Raw genomic sequence first — 19457 nt, 5'->3', positions numbered from 1 at the left:
TTGTGGGTGCCCACAGTGTACACTGAGGCCTCTTTGGAGGACAAACAGGGCAGAATCTTGGCACCTGAGATGCTTTGTGTTGGTGAAATTTTCATAAGTCACCAAGTTCAGGAGTTGGGAAGAAAAACATTTCCAGGAAACTGTCCCTTCGTTCCCTTTCTCGTTTTCTTCCTCTGCAGCTCATGTTAGAAAGCCAAGGACTCTGACCATGTACCTGGGTCTCATACCGCCTTCTGGTGCTGGCTGACAGCTTTTCGGGGGCGACCACACTCACAATGGGAACAACCGTTGCTCCATGGATTTCAAACAAGCCTGAAACAGAGTTTTAGCAGTTATGGCCTTATCTGGTCCCACTTTCTATTACACACCGCAGAGCTGGCAGAGATGATTAGAATCCACTTGGGGGTGATTCTAGGCACTGGACCATGTCTAAGCCTTGTTTTCTGTCTCTGCAGCTGTCTGCACTTGACCAGAACCCCAGAACCCCACTTATCGCCTAGCAGTTCTGACACTTCTGTCAGGACCGCAGCCTTCCCTCCTTCAGTGGGAGGTGACAAAGGCGCAGGGAGGCACAGGGAGTCAACCCTCGTGAACCTAAGGAAAGAAAGGCGAGCTTAACATTTCCCAACTGTAATTCTTTAAATTCCTCTAAGTATTTCAAGTCTGATGGTGGCAGAAAGCCTGCTAACAGAAATGAAGCCAAAAGACTTAGTTCTCTTAAAAGTCAAGTAGTATCTTCTCGTGCACTTCACTGGGACATTTCCTTTTCACTTGGGTTGACAAATGTAGTAAAACTAAAGGTGTAACTATCACCACTGTTTCCTCTTGGTTTCCATGAAAACAAATGTACATAGCGTCTCCAGGGCATTTCAAAATACTTTTCTTCAATCTTCTATATGGGGAAAATTTATCCACATTTGATCTATATAATAAACTGAATCAAAGGAAGATTAAACCACTTGTAAAAATAAGACAGACATATCAGGACCAGAAGAGTCACCAAACTCCCAGTGGTTTTTAATCATTTTCTAGAATGTAAGTTTCATAGGGATTAATTCTTTTTGGTATAACTAATTGTACATATGTTACTTTAAGAGGATATTACTGATGCAGTGAGTTAGCCACAGTTCTAAGTATTTAGAGCAAACATGTACACACACACACAAGCATTATTATGTTTAAGTTACAATTAGTAATTATACCTGAAGCATTAGAAAATGATCCCTTCAGATTTTGTACTGTAAGATTATCGGAAGCTTCTCTAAAAACAAGCAAACAAAAACAATTAGAATAAACAGTTGCTAAGACAAAAGCAACACATAATTTATAGTGAGCTACACTTAGAGGCTTTCTATTAAATATACTGATATTTAATAAATATTGGTCATTAGTGAAGGAAACAAAATTTGCACTTAATTATGTTTTTTATTAAGAGCAAATAAAAATTATAAAGGATGTCACTTCAAATTAACATTTTTAGAGACAACATTCTGATTTATTCAGCTGGGTTTGGAATACTGGCTCAACATAAGAAGCTAATTTCAATGAAATACAATGGGTGTTCTTTCTGCTCTCCTCACAATACAAGGAAACATCAGCAATGCCCCACCTTCATTATGGATGCAACCTTGGTGATCACCCACCAGAGAACATTTAGTAAATGAGATTCTTTCAGAAGCTGTGAATGGATGTTCTTTCAGACTGAATTAATTTATAGCCTTTGAGAGACATAATAGCACTCTATCTTGGGAAAACAGGGAAATAATCATTCACATGGAAGAAAGATTTTAAGCCCTTCCCTGCTAAAACTAAATCCATCTGGCCTGTTAAGTGTCTTAATAATGTTTGCCTGTACTATTACTAATAGTCGCTATTAATTAGCTAACTTTTTTGTTTTCTAAAGCTCTGCCTTTGATTTGGATTCTTAATTCTAATATCTAGAGACTTCAAGAACATGATACACACACCCACACACCCACCCAATTCTAATATCTAGAGACTTCAAGAACATGATACACACACACACACACCCCGCCCCTACCCCCAGACACACACACACACCTCGCCCCCTCCCCCCAGAGACACACACACATACACACACACACACACACCCCGCCCCCTCCCCCCAGAGCCTGACTGAATTTACTCAAGCTAGGTGGAGATGGGCGGGGCCGGGGCCAGGGAAGGCATGCAAGCAAGAACATTGATTTTATATAAGCCAGGATTTCTCAGCCTGACATGTGGGTCAGATAATTCTTTGTTGGGGTGCAGGTGGGGAGTCAGTCCTCTTCACTATAGGATGTTTAACAGCAGCCCTGGTGTTTACTGGGCTTCCCTGGTGGCTCAGTTGGTAAAGAATCCACCTGCAATGCAGGAGACCGGGTTCAGTCCCTGGGTTGGGAAGAGATCGCCTGGAGAAGAAAATGGCAACTCACTCCAATATTCTTGCCTGGCAAATCCCATGGGCACAGGAGCCTGGCTACAGTCCATGGGGTCACACAAGTCAGATATGACCTAATGACTAAACCACCACCACCCTGGTGTTTACTAGATAACAGTAGTAGACAACAACCAGAAATCTCTGCAAATACTGCCAAATGTCACCTGAAGGGCAAAACTCCGGATTGAGAATTACTGATGTAAGTCAAAAAAAGTATTAAAATTTTTTTTAAATTTATGGCTGTGTTAGATCTTAGTTGCAGCACACAGGCTCCAGAGCACGTGGGCTCTGCAGTTGTGGCACGTGGACTTGGTCGCCCTGTGGCATGTAGGCTCTTAGTTCCCTGACCAGGGATTGAACCAGTGTCCCCTGCACTGCAAGGAGGATTCTCAACCACTGGACCACCAGCGAAGTCCCCCAGTAGAGTACTCTTTTTCTAAGCATAAATAAAAAACTTACAAAAATATAGAAAAGCAAGGGAAATGATCCTTTGTAATCCCACTAATCAAAAATAACTACAATGAAAAATGTGGTTCATCATTCCAGACATTTTTCTGTGTATGAGCTATATATTTTGGTTGCAACAAAAATGGGATCATATCTTATTTGTGGACATCTTTCCTTATAATAAACTCAGCTTTATTAGAAAAATAATTTTTAAAGGCTGCACAGTATTTCATTGTATTTACTGTAATTTGAGCAATCTTCTATCACTGAATTACTGTGATATTGTAAGTGAGGTTCCCAAAGTGTGGTTCAGAGACCCTGGAGGTCCCTGAGATCCTTTCACAGGTATTTGCAAGGTCAAAAGTATTTTCACAATAATCCTAACAGGTTAATTATCCTTTTATTGGTATCCTTTCATTAATGTGTAATGGAATTTTCCAGAGACTACATGATGTATATCATAAGAGACTGAATGCAGAAACAGACAATATAAAACAATAATAGTAATAATAAGAATAAAACAATGTAGTTTTTTCTACTTAGCATTAGAGATTACAAAAATTAAAGCAACAATATCTGTAAAACTGTAAAACAATGCTACCTTTCTTACTAAATTTATTTTGTTTTGGAAAATAGTTATTTCCATTAAAACTGTTATTTAGGTTTGCATGTAATGAGTTTATTATTGTTATTTTAGAGTAAGTATTTTTAAAATGTTTACATTTTAGTTTCTAACATAGAAATATTGATCAATATAAACCACATAAATGAAGCTCTTAGGGGGTCCTCAAATAATTTTTAAGGGTATGAAGTGGTTCTGAGACCAAAATTTTTGAGAACTGCTGTTATAAACAATGTGTGTTGATAGACATCTCTGTACTATCCCTATGGAATAATTTTACTGTAAATTCCTGAAGTGGAATTGCTGGGTAATTTTTTTTTTTTTTTTTTAGTTTTAAGGCTTTTAACTTTGTTAAATTCCTATGCAGACAGTTGAACCAATTTGCATTGCTGTGATGAGTGAGAACTTTTCCCAGAACATTATTATTTTTCAGAATATTAGATCTTTCAAAACCAGTGGCAAAACAGTACTGCAGTTCACTGACCAAATGAGATACACGACAGCTAGACTGTGGTTCCTCAGGCTTTTCAAAATGATAAAATAATCTTTGACGTGTTATGAAGGACAAATGCTGAGAGTAAGTTATGACTAGTTTTACACAGAGTTATATAATTAAACTACTGAGTTATTCAGAAGCTATACTATGGTTCATTAAAAGTTACCTTTACTATGGTTCATTACAAGTTACGCCGGGGGGAAAAGAAAAGTTATCCTGACCTGTCTTTATCTCCCCAAAGGATCAAACTGACATTTAAAATAAATGTATGAAAATTCTATTTAGGCAGTTGCAGCTGGTTTTTTGGGCTTTTGTTTACTAAGTTACCTGGTAGTCCTCTCATCACTGACTTTAGTTCTCAGTTTCTGTACAACGTGGTCCACGAGATCAGACTCCAGCACACGTTTCTCTGTTTGCCTGTCCTTCTCAAAAGACTTAACCTTAAAAAGAATGAAACAGACCCATCATTTCTAAAGCCAGCAGGCTGAAGAGTACCATAGTAAGACTCTTCAGTCAACAGTTTAGGTTGGTGGCTCTCAACCAGGGGTGATTTTGCTCCCCACAGGGCATCTGGCAGTAACTAGAGGCCTCTGTGGTTGTGACAGCTGTGGGGGTGCTACTGGCATCTGGTGGGTAGATGCTAGGGATGCAGCTCAACATCCTACAACGGACAGGACAACAGGCCCACAAAGAAGCATCTGGCCAAAAATGTCAAAATGTGGCTGCTGAGAAACCCTGTCCAGATTCAAGCAGCTTATTATAGACGACAGAATTTAAAAAAAAAAAAAAAAGGCCAAGACAAACCAGCTCCTATTTCATTTGATTCTTTCACATGTTTTCCCCCTTAAACATCCTCGGGTCAGTCACCAAGATTTCTACAACTCCTCCCCCTCCTTTCCAAACCCGAGTCCTGTCATCCCACTTGTATGGCGCCCGTCTGTTCATCTTCACTCCCGTGGCCAGTGCCCTGCCTTGGCTTGGGACAGTCTGATATTCTGCCCTCAGCCGTCCCCAGCTTCAGGTATCCCTCACTCCCTTCCATGTTACATCTCCCTGCAGTTAATGTTTCTTATATACTCTGATGTTCCCTCTGTCCAAAAACATCCACCGGCTCCCCACTAGCTGCTAAATCAAGTTTGGATTCCCTGGTTGGGCATTTTGGCTCTCTATGATCCAGCTAGAACCATATTCTCCTGCTCAAGTGCCCCTCTGCACAATTCTGCTTCACTCCAAATGGACTATTTGGGGTAATTCTGGAATCGTTCTCTGCTGGCCTGCCTCTATCTTTGGGACCACCTACTGAAAGAACTGCCATTACTGTTGTTGTTCCTTTGCTTAAAAAGCCTTTTTAGTCTGCTGCCCATCCATGGGGGTCCAGTATTAACTGCACCTCCACTCTGAAGACTTCCCTGCTACCTCTGTAGTAATCTCAGGTTGAGGAATCCTCAAAGAATTTTCCTGTAGGACTCTCATGGCGTTGGGCATCTTCTAGCTCATAATCATGCATGAATGTCTTCTGTTCCCCACCAGATTATAGGATCCTTGACAGCAGGACCTGTGGCTTATATGTCCCTGCATCCCTCATGGCCCTAAATTCAATCCCTTCCACACTGTGAATGCTTAATATGCACTTGCTGAATGGGTGAACATAGTGATGTCTTGCCCTTCAAATATAAAGATGCTGCTATTTTATATTTATAAATATACATGTATTTATATATATGCTGCCACTACCAGAGGCAGAAGAGTCAAAAGAGCTGGATGAGCTGGAACAATGTACTGAAGTGAACAAGATCACATTTAACAGAGACAAATATGAGGTCCTGTCATCAAGCCCTCACTGCAGAAGACTGGTCAGATATGGTGACAACTGTGGGAAGGCCAGTGGGTTTCAGCTGATGATGAATTCAGGAGGACCAAAAGAGCTACATGGTAGATAAAGTTAGTTTACTTATTTATAGGCTGTATTAGGAGAAATATGTTATCTGGATTGAGGGAGTTTACAGATCCTTCTTGTTTAGTCAGAATATGCTTAGAGCACGTGTAGAATTCTATTATCACATTTAAGGACAGACACTGACAAAGTTAAATGTGTCTAAAGGAGGTTAACTAGGAGGGTGAAGGATTTGGAAAATCACTTTATGAGGAATGGCTTAAGTAACTGGAATGTTTAAACCAGAAAAGAGGACACTTAAAGTGGTCCACTGTATGGCAGTGGTCTCCTAAAATTCATGTGAAGGTAGTTAAGAGAAAGAGGAGGAATTAGACTTGTATTTTGACCATTCTAGAGGCAGAAATAGGACCAATGAACGGAAATTTGGGGAAGCAGATTTTGATTCAAGATTTTAAAATTTGCTGATCATTATAGCAGTGGGTTATGATGCTATAATTATCTAGCAGAGGCTAGTTGGTCATGTCTTGGTAATATTACAGGAGCAGTCACTGCTCTGGAAGAGGTGTGATCAGTAGGACTAGGGTCATTTATGATTTTGTGACTTATCAAGCAGGCTAACAGTGAAGACTTACAAACATTCCCATGAAGAACTTACTACTATAAGAACTACCTTCCTGCCTTAAATGACTAGAAAACCAGACAAAATATATAAATACTGTTTTTCAGACACTGGACAACAAGTAGTGGAGGACTGTTATTCTGAGAGGAGGGGAATGAAGTGAACCTTGGAGTGCCCCAGATAACTGTGCTGAGGAGGTCTGCAGACTGCAGTGCAGGGAGAAGGAGCCTAAGGCCAGGAGTCTTGTTGAGCTGGGAAGACAGACTAGAGGTTAGGTAGGCCAGGATGCCTAGAAACTGTGGGGCAGAGGACTGAAGAGGAGAGTTACACCCAGAGAAAGATTTCTCAAGCTCTGCAGAGAAGTCCACTCACATCTTTGGCAGAGAACTGATCTGTGCATGGGAGAGAGGGAACTATCCAAGGCTGGGGAAACAACCAGCAGAAATGAGCAGGCATAATAATTCCTGAAATCCACAGGAATGGGAATAGTTCTTGTTCTTACAGAGTGGAGAGACCTCATAATCCATGGAACCTAAGGCAGAATCCTCCAAAGGGCACTGCCTTAGGAGTGGGGCTAAATTAGATCTAGACTAAATGCTGTCCTAACAAAACTTAAAGGCTGGAAAGGATGAAGCAAAAGTCAAGGATATTAACTACATCCCAGAACAAAGTCCAGCAGTATGTAAAGGAACATAAGGGTAATTACCTGGCTGTCTAGTGGTTAGGACTGGGAGCTTTCACTGCCGTGGCCCGGGGTTCAATCCCCATTCAGGAACTAAGATCCTGAAAGCTGTGCAGTGCAGCCAGAAAAAAAAAAAAACAACAACAACAAAAGCAGGGGGTGGGGGAGGGGACATAATAAAACACAGTACAGAAAAATGTAAACTTCATAATGTCTAATAACTACTCACAAGTTAACAGGCATAAAAAGAAGAAGGAAAATATGATTCATAACCAGGAGAAATTCAGACCAAAAATGTCAAGATGATGGAATTAAAAATGACTATTATAAAGAATGTAAAGGAAATAAGAACTATGATGAGGGAAGGAATGGAAGACATTTTTTAAAAACAACACAAATGTAACTTACACAGATGAAAAAACTTCAATACCTGAAATAGGAAATGCACTGGACGGGATTAATAGCAGATAAGATACTGCAGAAAAGATCAGTGAATGATCCAGAAGAAAGCACATACAGAGAGAAAAAGCAAACAAAACCCACAAAAGAACAGCCTCAATGAGCTGTGCTGCTGCTGCTGCTGCTAAGTCACTTCAGTTGTGTCTGACTCTGTGCAACCCCATAGATGGCAGCCCACCAGGCTCCCCTGTCCCTGGGATTCTCCAGGCAAGAACACTGGAGTGGGTTGCCATTTCCTTCTCCAATGCATGAAAGTGGAAAGTGAAAAGTAAAAGTGAAGTCGCTCAGTTTTGTCTGACTCTTAGTGACCCCATGGCCTGCAGTCGACCAGGCTCCTCCGTCCATGGTATTTTCCAGGCAAGAGTACTGGAGTGGGGTGCCATTGCCTTCTCCAGTGAGCTGAGGGACAATATCAAATGATTAACCTTCTGTAATCAGACTCCCAGAAGGAAAAGGGACAGAAAAGTCTGAATAATTTCCAAATTTTATGGAAACTGTAAGTCTACAGTTCAAAGAAGCTCTGTGAATACCAACCATTAGAACATAAAGCATGACACCAAGGCACATCATATTCAAATTACAGAAAACTAGTGACAGAAGAAAATCGTAAAAAGGTGTCAGAAGATAAAAAGATAAATTACAGACAGATGATCAAAGCAGACTTTTAAACAGAAACTATCAGGTCAGAAGACAATAAAACACAATGTTCAAAGTGCAAAAGGAAAAACATATATCATGAATCATATATCTAGCAAAAATATCTCTCAAAAATGAAGGTGAAGTGAAGACTTTCTCAGACTAGTAACAGTTGAGAGAATTCATCACTTGTAGACCTGCACTAATCAGAAATAATAAGAAATTCTTCAGGCAGAAGGAAAATAAAATCAGAATGCTATCTGGCTGAACACAAAGGAATAAACAGTTCCAGGAATGGTAAATATATGGGTAAATATAAAGGATGTGTGTGTGTGCTCAGTTGTGTCTGATTCTTTGCGACCCATGCACTGTAGCCTGCCAGGCTCCTTGGTCCATGGATTTTCCAGGCAAGAGTACTGAAGTGGGCTATTTCCTCCTCTAGGGAATCTTCTTGACCCAGGGATTGAACCCATATTTCTTGCATTGCAGGTGAATTTTTTTACTGCTTAGCTATAGAGGAAGCCCTATAAAGGACATTCCCTCTTTATTTCAAAAACCTCTGTAAAAGGTAATTGATTAATAAAAACCAAAATACAATGTATTATGAAGTTAGTAACATACTTAGAAAACAGATTGGCAGCAATAGCACAAAAGATGGTGGGGGAAATGCAAGTATTTGGTTTTAAGGTTCTTATACTACATGTGAAGGCATACAGTAGTTTTTGAAGGCAGAATTTTCAAGTTGTATACTACAAACCCTAGAGAAGTCATTAAAAAATACCACTAAAAATAAGAGTTATAGTCAGTAAACCAGTGATAGAGATAAAATGGAATAAAAACTATTTGATCTAAAAACAAAGCCTGAAAAGAGAAAAAAAAAAAAAGGGGGAGAAAAAAGAACAGATGGAACAAACAAAACAAATAGCAAAATGGTAGATTTAAGCCCAACCATTTCAATAACTGCATAACATATAAATTATTTAACCATTTCAATAAAAGGCAGGGAATGTCAAAAAGTGGATAAGAAAAGCAAACCTCAACTAGTGACTGTCTCTAAATCCAAATTTAGCAGAATGAAGAAAAAAAAAGGAAATCAATAAAATAGAACACAAATGAACAAAAAATAGAGAAAAATGACATAAAAAGCTGGTTTTCTGAAGACAAAATTGATAAAGCTCTAGCTAGGGTGATCAGGAAAAAAAAAAGGGCAGGGGGAGATATAAATTACCATATCAGGAATGAAAGGGAATATCACTACAGATCCTACAGATAGTAAGAGGAATATTTGAATACTTAGGTGAAATGGAATATAAACTACCAAAACTCAAGGAGAAAGAGGCAATCTGACAGCCCTGTATCTAGGTCCCAGTGTTTTTACTGGTGAATTTTAGCAAATATTTAAGAATGAAATAATACCAATTCTACAACAACATTATCCAGAGAACAGAGGATCCAACTCATTTATGAAGCCGAAATCACTCTGCTATCAAAACCAGACAAAGACATTAAAAGGAAAAGACAAAGGGAAAATATATTGATTTTTCTCCCTTTAAAAATAGAAATAAAGGTTATGAGGTAATCTATTTATGAACTTTTTGGGTTAACTACAACACAGTAAAATTGGTTAGGAAGTTAACTAGAGATATGTCTGCCAGGAGATATTAGCTATAGTTATTATTTTTATCTCCTTAAAGGGAGAAAAAAGTAGAGAAAAAAACCTAGTTATAGCTTTTTAATTTTTTTTAAGTTCAAAGAAAAGTGTTCAGATTCAGATTCTCTCTTCCTTATTTCATACACTTTTTCCCAAAAACAGGCCTAGCAATTCAAAAGGAGAATGAAATAATGGGTTTCCACTCATGCCCAAGGCCAGGACAGGACCTCAGTGGGAAGGTTGGGCGTTCCATGGTTAATACAGTTTGGGAAATCTGATTGTTGAATTGTGAAAGATTTCCTCTGGTCTTTACCTTGACATGGCTTCCTTCTTTATCCGAGACAAGGGCCACATAGGTGATTTCATGATGTCTGCAGTACTCTTGTAATTCCTCTTGGGACTGAAACAAATAAACACCAAGCACTTGGAACAGCTTCAAGTAGTTAAGGAGAATGAAAACACTATGCTCAGTGTGTTCTCAAAGTGAATAACTAAACATGTTGATCTTATGGTTTATATAAATAAATATTAAGCAAGAAGAGTATAGAATTCAAAGGAGGAATAAGATTTCTTTTGTTTCCTGTGCTTTCACTATTGTTCTAAGGGGCCATATCACTCAGTGTGGTCAGGACATAGTAAGAGGTTTTCAAAAGCTTCACATCTTGATGGTTGCTAAATATTCACACACACACACACACACACACACACACACACACACTCAGTGTGGTCAGGACATAGTAAGAGGTTTTCAAAAGCTTCACATCTTGATGGTTGCTAAATATTCACACACACACACACACACACACACACACACACACTCAGTGTGGTCAGGACATAGTAAGAGGTTTTCAAAAGCACATCTTGATGGTTGCTAAATATTCACACACACACACACACACACACACACACACACAGGGAAAAGGCCTTAGGGGAAAATAAAGGCAACAAAAGAAACAGTAGAAGGTGAAAAGCAGAATTGAAGCATAAAGCAAAGAAGTATCAGAGCAGAGAAGCCTGCAGGGGACACCCCTGTGCTGGGCTGAAATCACCATCACTGAGCTTATAATCTTACTTTAAGACAGAACACTTCTCTAACAATTTATGAAACAAGTAAGTGGAATAGGATACTGCTCTGTTCAACGATTATAATTTATTGCTCAGCATACTTCTGACATGAATTTTTATATAACACACACAAAAATGGACAGCAGCAGCTGCTGGCAGGTAATGTGGAATAAACAGGTGGAAGGGTAGGGTTCTGTTCCCTAGGCGTCTCTTCATGCTCTGGGGCACCATGAGTGAGGGTGAATGTGTGTACAGCTTGGAGGACCACCTGGTAATGCAGCCCCTTCTGTGATCTGCTTGCAGAGAAGTCAGCCATCTGAAGGCCCCTGACTCTAAAGGGTAGGCCAGGTGCTCGGTGGTGCCATTCTTCTCATCTCTACCCCCAGAGCAGGAGTTAGGCCAGCTGTGAGAGGCCCGAGGAGACAAAGCTAAAAACACTAGACACAGAATGCCTCTAGGAAGTGTGGTGGGCTGGATAATGGCCCTGCAAAGATGTCCACATCCTCACCCCTGGGAGCCTGTGACTATGGTATCTTATATGGTAAAAGGGATTTTGCAGATTGATTAAAGATCTTGAGATGGGGAGATTATCCTGGGTTATCAGGATGGGCCCAGTATAATCACAATGGTCCTGGTAAAAAGGAACAGGAGGGTCAATTTGAGATAGAAGGACAGAAACGTAGTGCAGAGGAAAGAAGGTGCTACCCTACTGAGTCTGAAGATGGAGGAAAGGGCCACAAGCAGGCCTGTAGGAGGCTTCTAGGTGCTGGAAAAGGCAAGGAAGTGGATTCTCCTACTAAAGTCTTCAGAAGGAACCAGCCTTACCAGACACCATGATTTTAGCCCAGTGAAAGTGACTTCAAGCTTCTGAATTCCAGAAGTGTAAGATAACAAATAAGTGCTGTTTTAAACCATTTAGTTTGGTAATTTGTTACTCCAACAATCAGAAACTCCTACAGGAAGCAATTGAAATCATAGAGATAGTTTGGTAGAAACTAAAGCCATAGACGCTGATTTGCTGTTGAAGCCATGACTAGGCGCCCTCTACTCACAGGCGCCTTTTGTCTCCTTACCTGTGACCAGTCATACATGATTTCTGCTGTGATTCCAGCTGACCAGAGTTTCTGGGTTAGGTTGATGGCCCTGGACATGGACATCTGACCAACACTTACAACCAGGAGGTCACAAGAGCTTACTGTAACCTGGATCAGAAACATTGATTACATTTAGAGGAGGGAGATTCCAGGCATGTATGTGAGACCACGGAGGCAGCACTTATATGGAAACAGGCACCTTAAAATCACATACAGCAACATAAATGCACAAGTCTTTGCTTCAAAATGACACGGTAAAAAAAAATGACACAGTCAGAAAATTTTTATATTAGTTTTTTAAGATAAAAGACTTGAAATTATTTCTAAATCATTAGGAAGATATTCTTTTTCTCTGGGAAAACTAATCTTGCCTGAAACATAGATGAAAAAACCATTTATTTGTAGAATTATGACCAGAGGGCTTTGATATGAATCTGTTAACAAGGGTAATCTCTCACATTTATGTAGCATATTACAGATAAGGAGAGTCAGGCTACTGGACTAAGGTCCCCCAGCTAGAAAGCAGAGGCTAAGTATCGACACCAAGACTTAGGCTTGTCCCTCACAGCAAAGACAGTCTCCCTAAACCTCAGTCTATAGCTACTACATCTGGGGCTCCATGTGAATGACTACCAAAGGAGAGCCATCTCAGAGCATGCTGGAAAGCAGAGCTAGTACTTACAGGCTCTTCCATGTTGAGGACAGCAGTGGTTATCTTGTCTATGGCTATGCTGACCCCGATGGCAGCAGGAACTGGCCCCAGAGCCTGTGGTCCTCTAAACTGGGGAATCTGTGGAGAGACAGACGGCTCTGGTTATGAAATGGAGAAGAAAGTGTGATGATAGGAAAAGCGATGATTTGGGGGCATGCACTCTAATAGCAACTTATCAAAGGGTTCAACAAAATAAAGTGTGTCAGAGTGTGTGTGTGCGTGTGTGTGTGTAGCAAGACAGAGAAGCAAGCAAACCTGCAAATTCAGGAGATGTTAATGAATGCTGCACCGAGCTCTGCACTGTTCAGTTTGGCAGCCACTAGCCACATGGGGCTTGAGTATGTGAAATGTCTAATCTGAACTGACGTTTGCTGTACATGTGAAACACACTGGTTGCAAAGACTCAGAATGGAAAAGAATATAAAATAGCTTCTTAATAATTTTTAGATATTTGATTACATGTTGAAATAGTATTTGGGTATACTGGGTTAAACAAATGCTAACTGTAAAGACTTAGAAAAAATGTAAATAGCGCCTTAATAATTAAAAAATTTTGATTACATGCTTACATATTATTTTAGATATTATTGGGTTAAATAAAATACATTATTAAAATTAATGCCACCTTTTTCTTTTTACTTACTTTATGTTACTAGATAATTTAAAGTTGGATACATAGGTTCTGGACCAAGATGGGTAGATACACTTCTCCCTGTTCCTCTAAGTATAGCTAAAACCCCTGGACACTACAGATAAAACAAACATTAGACGACTCTGACAGTGGAGAGAAGATGGCAGGCTGACCAGGGACCGTGGGGTCCGAGGAACCACATGTGGTGAGTTCCCTGGGTTTGGTTTTTTGCCTCTTGTACCCAGGACTGAGTGCTGGAGAAACTGTCATCCCAGAAATGCCAAGGAGAACAAACAAAAAAGCCCCAAGGAAAATCTGATCTCTCTGGTCAAAAAAAATCAAGAAAGGGGCAACCAGCAAGACAGCAAATCTGTAGACAATACTAGCCCTGGTTGGCCAAATGTCACAGAAGAAGCATAGACACTCCCACTCATGGCTGAGTGGGGTCAAGACATTCCCCCTTACCCAGAGAGGCCCCACCAAGTCCCAGGAGGGTGGTATCTGAGAACACCGAGGGGAGCCGGGACTTTCCTATCTGTGGGAGTAATGCTTCCCCCAGTGGTGTCAGTGCAGACCAGGATCCCCAACTTCCACCCCACCCAAGTGGTAACAAGGTGCCCCTCCCCTCTTGGGTGGTGCCAGAGGACGCTGAATGGAAGCTGGAACTTTCACCACTTTCCAGCAGTAACAAGGCCGCCTGCCAACTCCCCCACCCAGATACAACTGAAAATCAGGCATCGTAACAAGAGCCAGGATCTCAAAGTGAATGAGAAAAGGCAAATTGACAGACACCAACAAAATGAAACAGATGTAAGAATTATCAGACAAGGATTTTAAAGCAACCAGCATAAAAATGCTACAATAGGAATCATAAATGGGCTTGAAACAAATAAAAAAAGCAAGGAAGTGGGAGACAAAAAACTCACTGGATGGGCCCAACAGCATAAATGGAGATAACAGGAAAAACAATCAGAAACTGAAGATAAAATCACTAAACAACAGAGAAAAGAGACTGTAAAGAAAGATGTCCCAGAACCATAGGAGCATAACAAAAGATGTAACATTTGTGTTATCAGAGTTCTAGAAAGAAAAAGTAAAGCTGAAAAAATTGTGGAAAAAATAATGCCGCATACTATGCTGGATAGTGGTCAAAGTTCCAGCTTCCCATTCAGCCTCCTCCGGCACACCCCAGAAGGGAGGAGGGCCTTGTTACCGCTTGGGTGAGGGTGGAAGTCAGGGATCCTGGCCTCCACTGACTCTGCTGGCGGGAGGCGCACTACCCCGAGGCAAATATGGAAGTCCTGACTCCCCACTGAACCCTCTCTGAGGCCTGCTGGTGCTTGGTAGAAGGCTTATTAGCAAAAGACAAACCTATAGATTCAAGAAGCTGGGAAAAATCAAATAACAGGACAAATCCCAAGAAAGTCCTGCCAAGACACATAATTGAACTTCAAACTAAAAGCAAAAAAAAAAAAACAAAAAAAATCTTAAAAGCATCAAGAGTCATCTTTCCTATAGGGGAAAAATAATTCAAATAACCCAGATTTCTCATCAGAATCCAGAAATTTTGGGTAAATACAGTAAACTTTCTTCTTTTCTTGAGTTTTTCAGAGTTCAACACTGGAAGCAAAAAGCACAACACTGTTTGATGTGGACCTCAATGTACACTGAGGAAATATTTAAGACAATCATATATAGGGGATGAGTAAAGGACATAAAGGAGTTAAGGTTCTATTAATATATTCCACTGTATCTCAACTGTGGTGGTAATTACAGGAATCTACATATGTGATAAAAATGGCCCAGAATTAGACACGTACTGTATGTGGAGGTCCGTGTCCTGGGCTTGGTATTTTATTATGGTTATACCAGCTTTAACCATTGGAAGAAACGGGATAAAAAGTACACAAGACCTCTCTGTACTATCTCTGCAATATCCTGTAACCCTATTAGCTATTTACACAAAAGTTAAAAATAGTACAAATGCATTTCATAAGACATTTCTATTCCTAGTTGAAATATATATAGGTGTTCAGTAATACCAGTGATTCAATTTTTCTGTAGTTTCAAAACATTTCTTCCCTGGTGGTCCAGTGGCTAAGATTCAATGCTCCCAAGGCACAGGGTCCGAGTTCGATCCCTGGTTTGGGAACTAGATTCCATATACCACAACTAAGAGTTTGCATGCCACAGCAAAGATCAAAGCTCCCACGTATGGCAACTAAGACCCAGTGCAGCCAAATAAGTAAATATTAAAATAACAAGCTGAGGAAGAAGTGCCCTCACCAGCAGGTCATATCTACCACCAGCTGCAAGGATTTCAGATATAGCCCTTTGCCTCCGTCTGATGAATGCCACAAACTGGAAGATGATTCCGCTATGCTGCTGCACCTTGTAAACCAAGCCCAAATTGATCAGGACCTGTCAAGGGAAATGCCACACGGATGTGTCAAGGGCTTGAGATTTAAAGAGTGTGCAATGCTGAAGACCTCATTTTCTATCATGAACATCAGAACAATATATTTAGTATAAACAAAATATTCAGTACACAGTCTGTTGGACTACAGCCTACCAAGTAAGAGGAGCTCTGTTCTTTTCAAGAATAACCACCTCTCTTGAGGCTGACATAGTAAGAATTACCACACAATAGGAATTGTGATGCTCACAAAGAAATTCTGATATAAGCCAAAATTATTACTAGGTATCAAATGTTCCAAAATGTGGAAAGCAGCATCCTTCTGGAAAAATAAAACACTTAACTAGCATTAAAATAAAACCCATTTCCCCCTTGTGTTATTATTAATGCTACAAATTCGCGCTGCCAGAATCAAACAACCGCCAAACCTGTAACTTTATGCCAAATTTCTTCAACAGTCCAACGACCTCCTCCAGATCTTTTAAGCCATACTTCACCAACTGGGCAACACCTGTTTTCTGTTTTACTAATGAATTTATGGTTGGGGTTAGATCTTGCAGCTCTCCCTTCTGCTCAATAAATTTGTAGAGTCGACACAGCTGGAAAGCAAGGAGGCACAGTTAGCTTCCAAAATCCATGGCAAGAAAGACTCACTTTGCTGCACGTTTCCTACACACGGGGGAGTGGCAGAGCTCTTGCACCTCCAAAAGGGTAGATTTTGTGGTCAAGGCTCATTTTAGTGTTTTCCACAGTCCCCACTAAGGATCATTGTTTTCCAACAACTCTAAGGCACCTCGCAGAAGTGCTCTAGGTCCCTACTCACAGTTCATTTTCAGTTCCACACACAGCGAATGCTGACCCCAGCAGAGCAGACCCTGACACTAGCAGAGCCTCCATTATATATATTTTCAGGCCAGTATTGTTCCTCTTTGCCTTCTTCATGCTCGTGAAATTCCATGACTACAGGCATGTCAACGAGGGACAGGAAGGCAAGGTCTGACTCGTTCTAACACTACACTGAATTAGGATGGGAATTCCCTGTCCTCCCTTGAATAATTCCTACTTGTAGGCTTGAGATGCAGTTTGGATACCACCTCCTACAGGCAGCCCCCATTGCCTTCTCTTCCAGCTCAGACCTTATCCCAGATCCCAGCTCTCCGCAGCTGTACTCATCGTCTTCGCCAGGAGGGGGCAGCAGCTAGCAATGATCCATCTGTGGACCGGGCACAGGCCCTGGCCCAGCGCAGTTGAAGAGGAATTAACTATGATCATAAAACTAGAAAAAAAGACTCCAGGGGCTAACGTGGAAACTAACAGGCAAAACTATAGCTACTTTGAGACTATAGGCAGACAGAACCTGGTTCATCTATAAACAGGTACATGGAATTGAAGAGCTGAATGAAGACTTATGAATGAAACTTAAGGTAGTTCCATAATCATAAATCACTTATATTTTTAAAAAATCCCAAAGTGTTAATAATTTCTTTAGTATCTTAAAGATAACATTTACAAATTTTATGTCTTTGATTTTTTTTTTTCTTAATAAGATTTTTTAAAAAATTATATTATCCCATTAATCAGAGAAGGAAATGGCAACCCTCTCCAATGTTCTTGCCTGGAGAATCCCATGAACAGACGAGCCTGGCAGGTCCCAGTCCATGGGGTCACAGGAGGCAGACACGACTCAGTGACTAAACCACCACCACCACCCCATTAATAAACTACCAGAAGCATCAGAATTTACACCCCCAGATTCTGGTACTCAACCTATCACCAAGTAACTCCATGTACCGTGGGATAAGTCACACATCTCTTTGGGCTTTAGGTGCCTCGTCTGTAAAATATGAAGACTGGGCCAGATATTTGAAACTTCCCTGCAGTATTTCTACTCCCTCTTCTAATACTCTTAGGGTTCCCTTTTAAAATAATGAGAGTACCAAACGCCTATGCATGCTAAGTCACTTCAGTTGTGTCCGACTTTTTGCGACGCTATAGCCCATCAGGCTCCTCTGTCCCTGAGAATTCTTTAGGCAGGAATACTGGAGTGGGTGACCATGCCGTCCTCCAGGGGATCTTCCTGACTTAGGGACTGAACCCAGGTCTCTTATGTCTCCTGTGTTGGCAAGCGGGTTCTTTACCACTGAGCCACCTGGAAAGCCCACCAATGCCTATATTAGATACTAATTTTCCATTCTGAACTAATCAAACACACAATTTTGAATTAACGCTTAATATCAAATGACTGGGCTTCCCAGGTGGTGCTAGCAGTGAAGAGTCCACCTGCTAATGAAGGGACGTTAAGAGACACAGGTTCGATCCCTGGGTTGGGAAGATCCCCAGGAGGCGGGCACGGCAACCCACTCCAGTACTCTTGCCTGGAAGATCCCATGGACAGAGGAGCCTGGTGGGCTAGGGCCCATGGGCCTGCAGAGTCGGACACGACAAGTGGCTGAGCATACATGCACATCACACGACTAATGGGTAGAGATTCAGCAAAAAGCAAAGCAGCTGACATTTTAGCAACCAATGTGGCTATCTTGTGCAAGCGTGAAGTGTTTTAAAATGTGATATTAGTTCAGAGACCCTTTTAGGCTTGAACCATTTTAAAGAGTCACTGAACTGGGCAGTTTCTTGGACAGATTCTTTGTGTTATTTATACATGGGACTATTTCTGCACATGGCTATGTGCTATGTACATATCTAGGGTATTGCATAAATACTGTCCTTTGTACTAGAATATTATGCCATTGAGTCACTCTGTAGTTATTAATACCTCCTATAATAGTTAACATTTAAAATGCAATCTGGTCTAATTTCCAGAGTTCCTAGCGCTATGTATCTGGTTTACTTTCCCAACCCGCAAACTATTAATATTTGAGTGAGTTCTTTAAACTGTGACACCCCGTGAAAGTCGTGAGCTGAGGGTAGACACATACTGGATGGATGCCCTTATGGCTTTTAAAGGCCAATATGAAAGAAGAAGTTGAAAGCAGTCCATGGACTCTTCCACTGACCTCTCTCTACATCCCTAGCCCTGTGCCTGACACATGGTAGGCGCCCTAAAATCTGAATAACTCTGCCCGGCCTGCACACCATCATATTTTATTTTATCCCATAAGTGAAGTTCGCTCATCACCGTAGGGTTCCCAGGTGGCTCAGTGGTAAAGAATCTGCCTGCCAAGCAGGAGACATGGGTTCCATCCCTGGGTGGGGATGATCCCCTGGGGAAGGAAATGGTAACCCACTTCAGTATTCTTGCCTGGGAAATCCCATGGACAGAGGAGCCTGGCGGGACACAGTCCATGGGGTTGCAAGAGACTTAGTGGCTAAATGACAACAGGATTATGTAACTGAGTGTCAGACCAGGTCTCGAAGGGCTCTGGGAAAGTAAAAAAAAGAAAAAAAAAAAACTTCTCTTAAATAAATATTCAGGAAAATGTAAGAAATCCCTGTTGTCTTTTGCTTTTCAGGGGCTCAGTTAAGTCAGAGTGACTGGCAAAGATCTGGGCCCAACCTCATGCTCGAAGAGAGAAATGACAAACCTATTTGCCCTGTGAGATTTTCCTCACTGCCAGTGAGATTTTAGGAGTAGG

The 19457-nt window shown here is 40.9% G+C and overlaps 1 protein-coding gene across 4 annotated transcripts in view; it reads right to left on the bottom strand.

Moving 5' to 3' along the window:
• EIF2AK4 (eukaryotic translation initiation factor 2 alpha kinase 4) overlaps positions 1-19457 on the bottom strand; it is a 101832-nt gene that overhangs the window by 3937 nt on the left and 78438 nt on the right. For 2 of the 4 annotated variants that reach the window (XM_069596026.1, XM_069596025.1), the window contains exons 28-35: positions 16293-16463; positions 15735-15869; positions 12788-12895; positions 12085-12213; positions 10260-10346; positions 4333-4445; positions 1203-1261; positions 215-312 (exon numbers count right to left, since the gene is read on the bottom strand). In XM_069596026.1, coding sequence (XP_069452127.1) covers positions 215-312; positions 1203-1261; positions 4333-4445; positions 10260-10346; positions 12085-12213; positions 12788-12895; positions 15735-15869; positions 16293-16463 — 900 coding nt within the window. Of the gene's footprint in view, positions 1-214; positions 313-1202; positions 1262-1473; positions 2412-4332; positions 4446-10259; positions 10347-12084; positions 12214-12787; positions 12896-15734; positions 15870-16292; positions 16464-19457 lie in introns of those variants that run through there. The other 2 variants (XR_011258180.1, XM_069596027.1) reach the window with 2 other exon arrangements.

Source organism: Ovis canadensis, chromosome 7 (assembly GCF_042477335.2).
Source record: "Ovis canadensis isolate MfBH-ARS-UI-01 breed Bighorn chromosome 7, ARS-UI_OviCan_v2, whole genome shotgun sequence".
Taxonomy (NCBI): Eukaryota; Metazoa; Chordata; class Mammalia; order Artiodactyla; family Bovidae; genus Ovis; species Ovis canadensis.
This window is presented reverse-complemented; position numbering and strand designations above follow the sequence as displayed.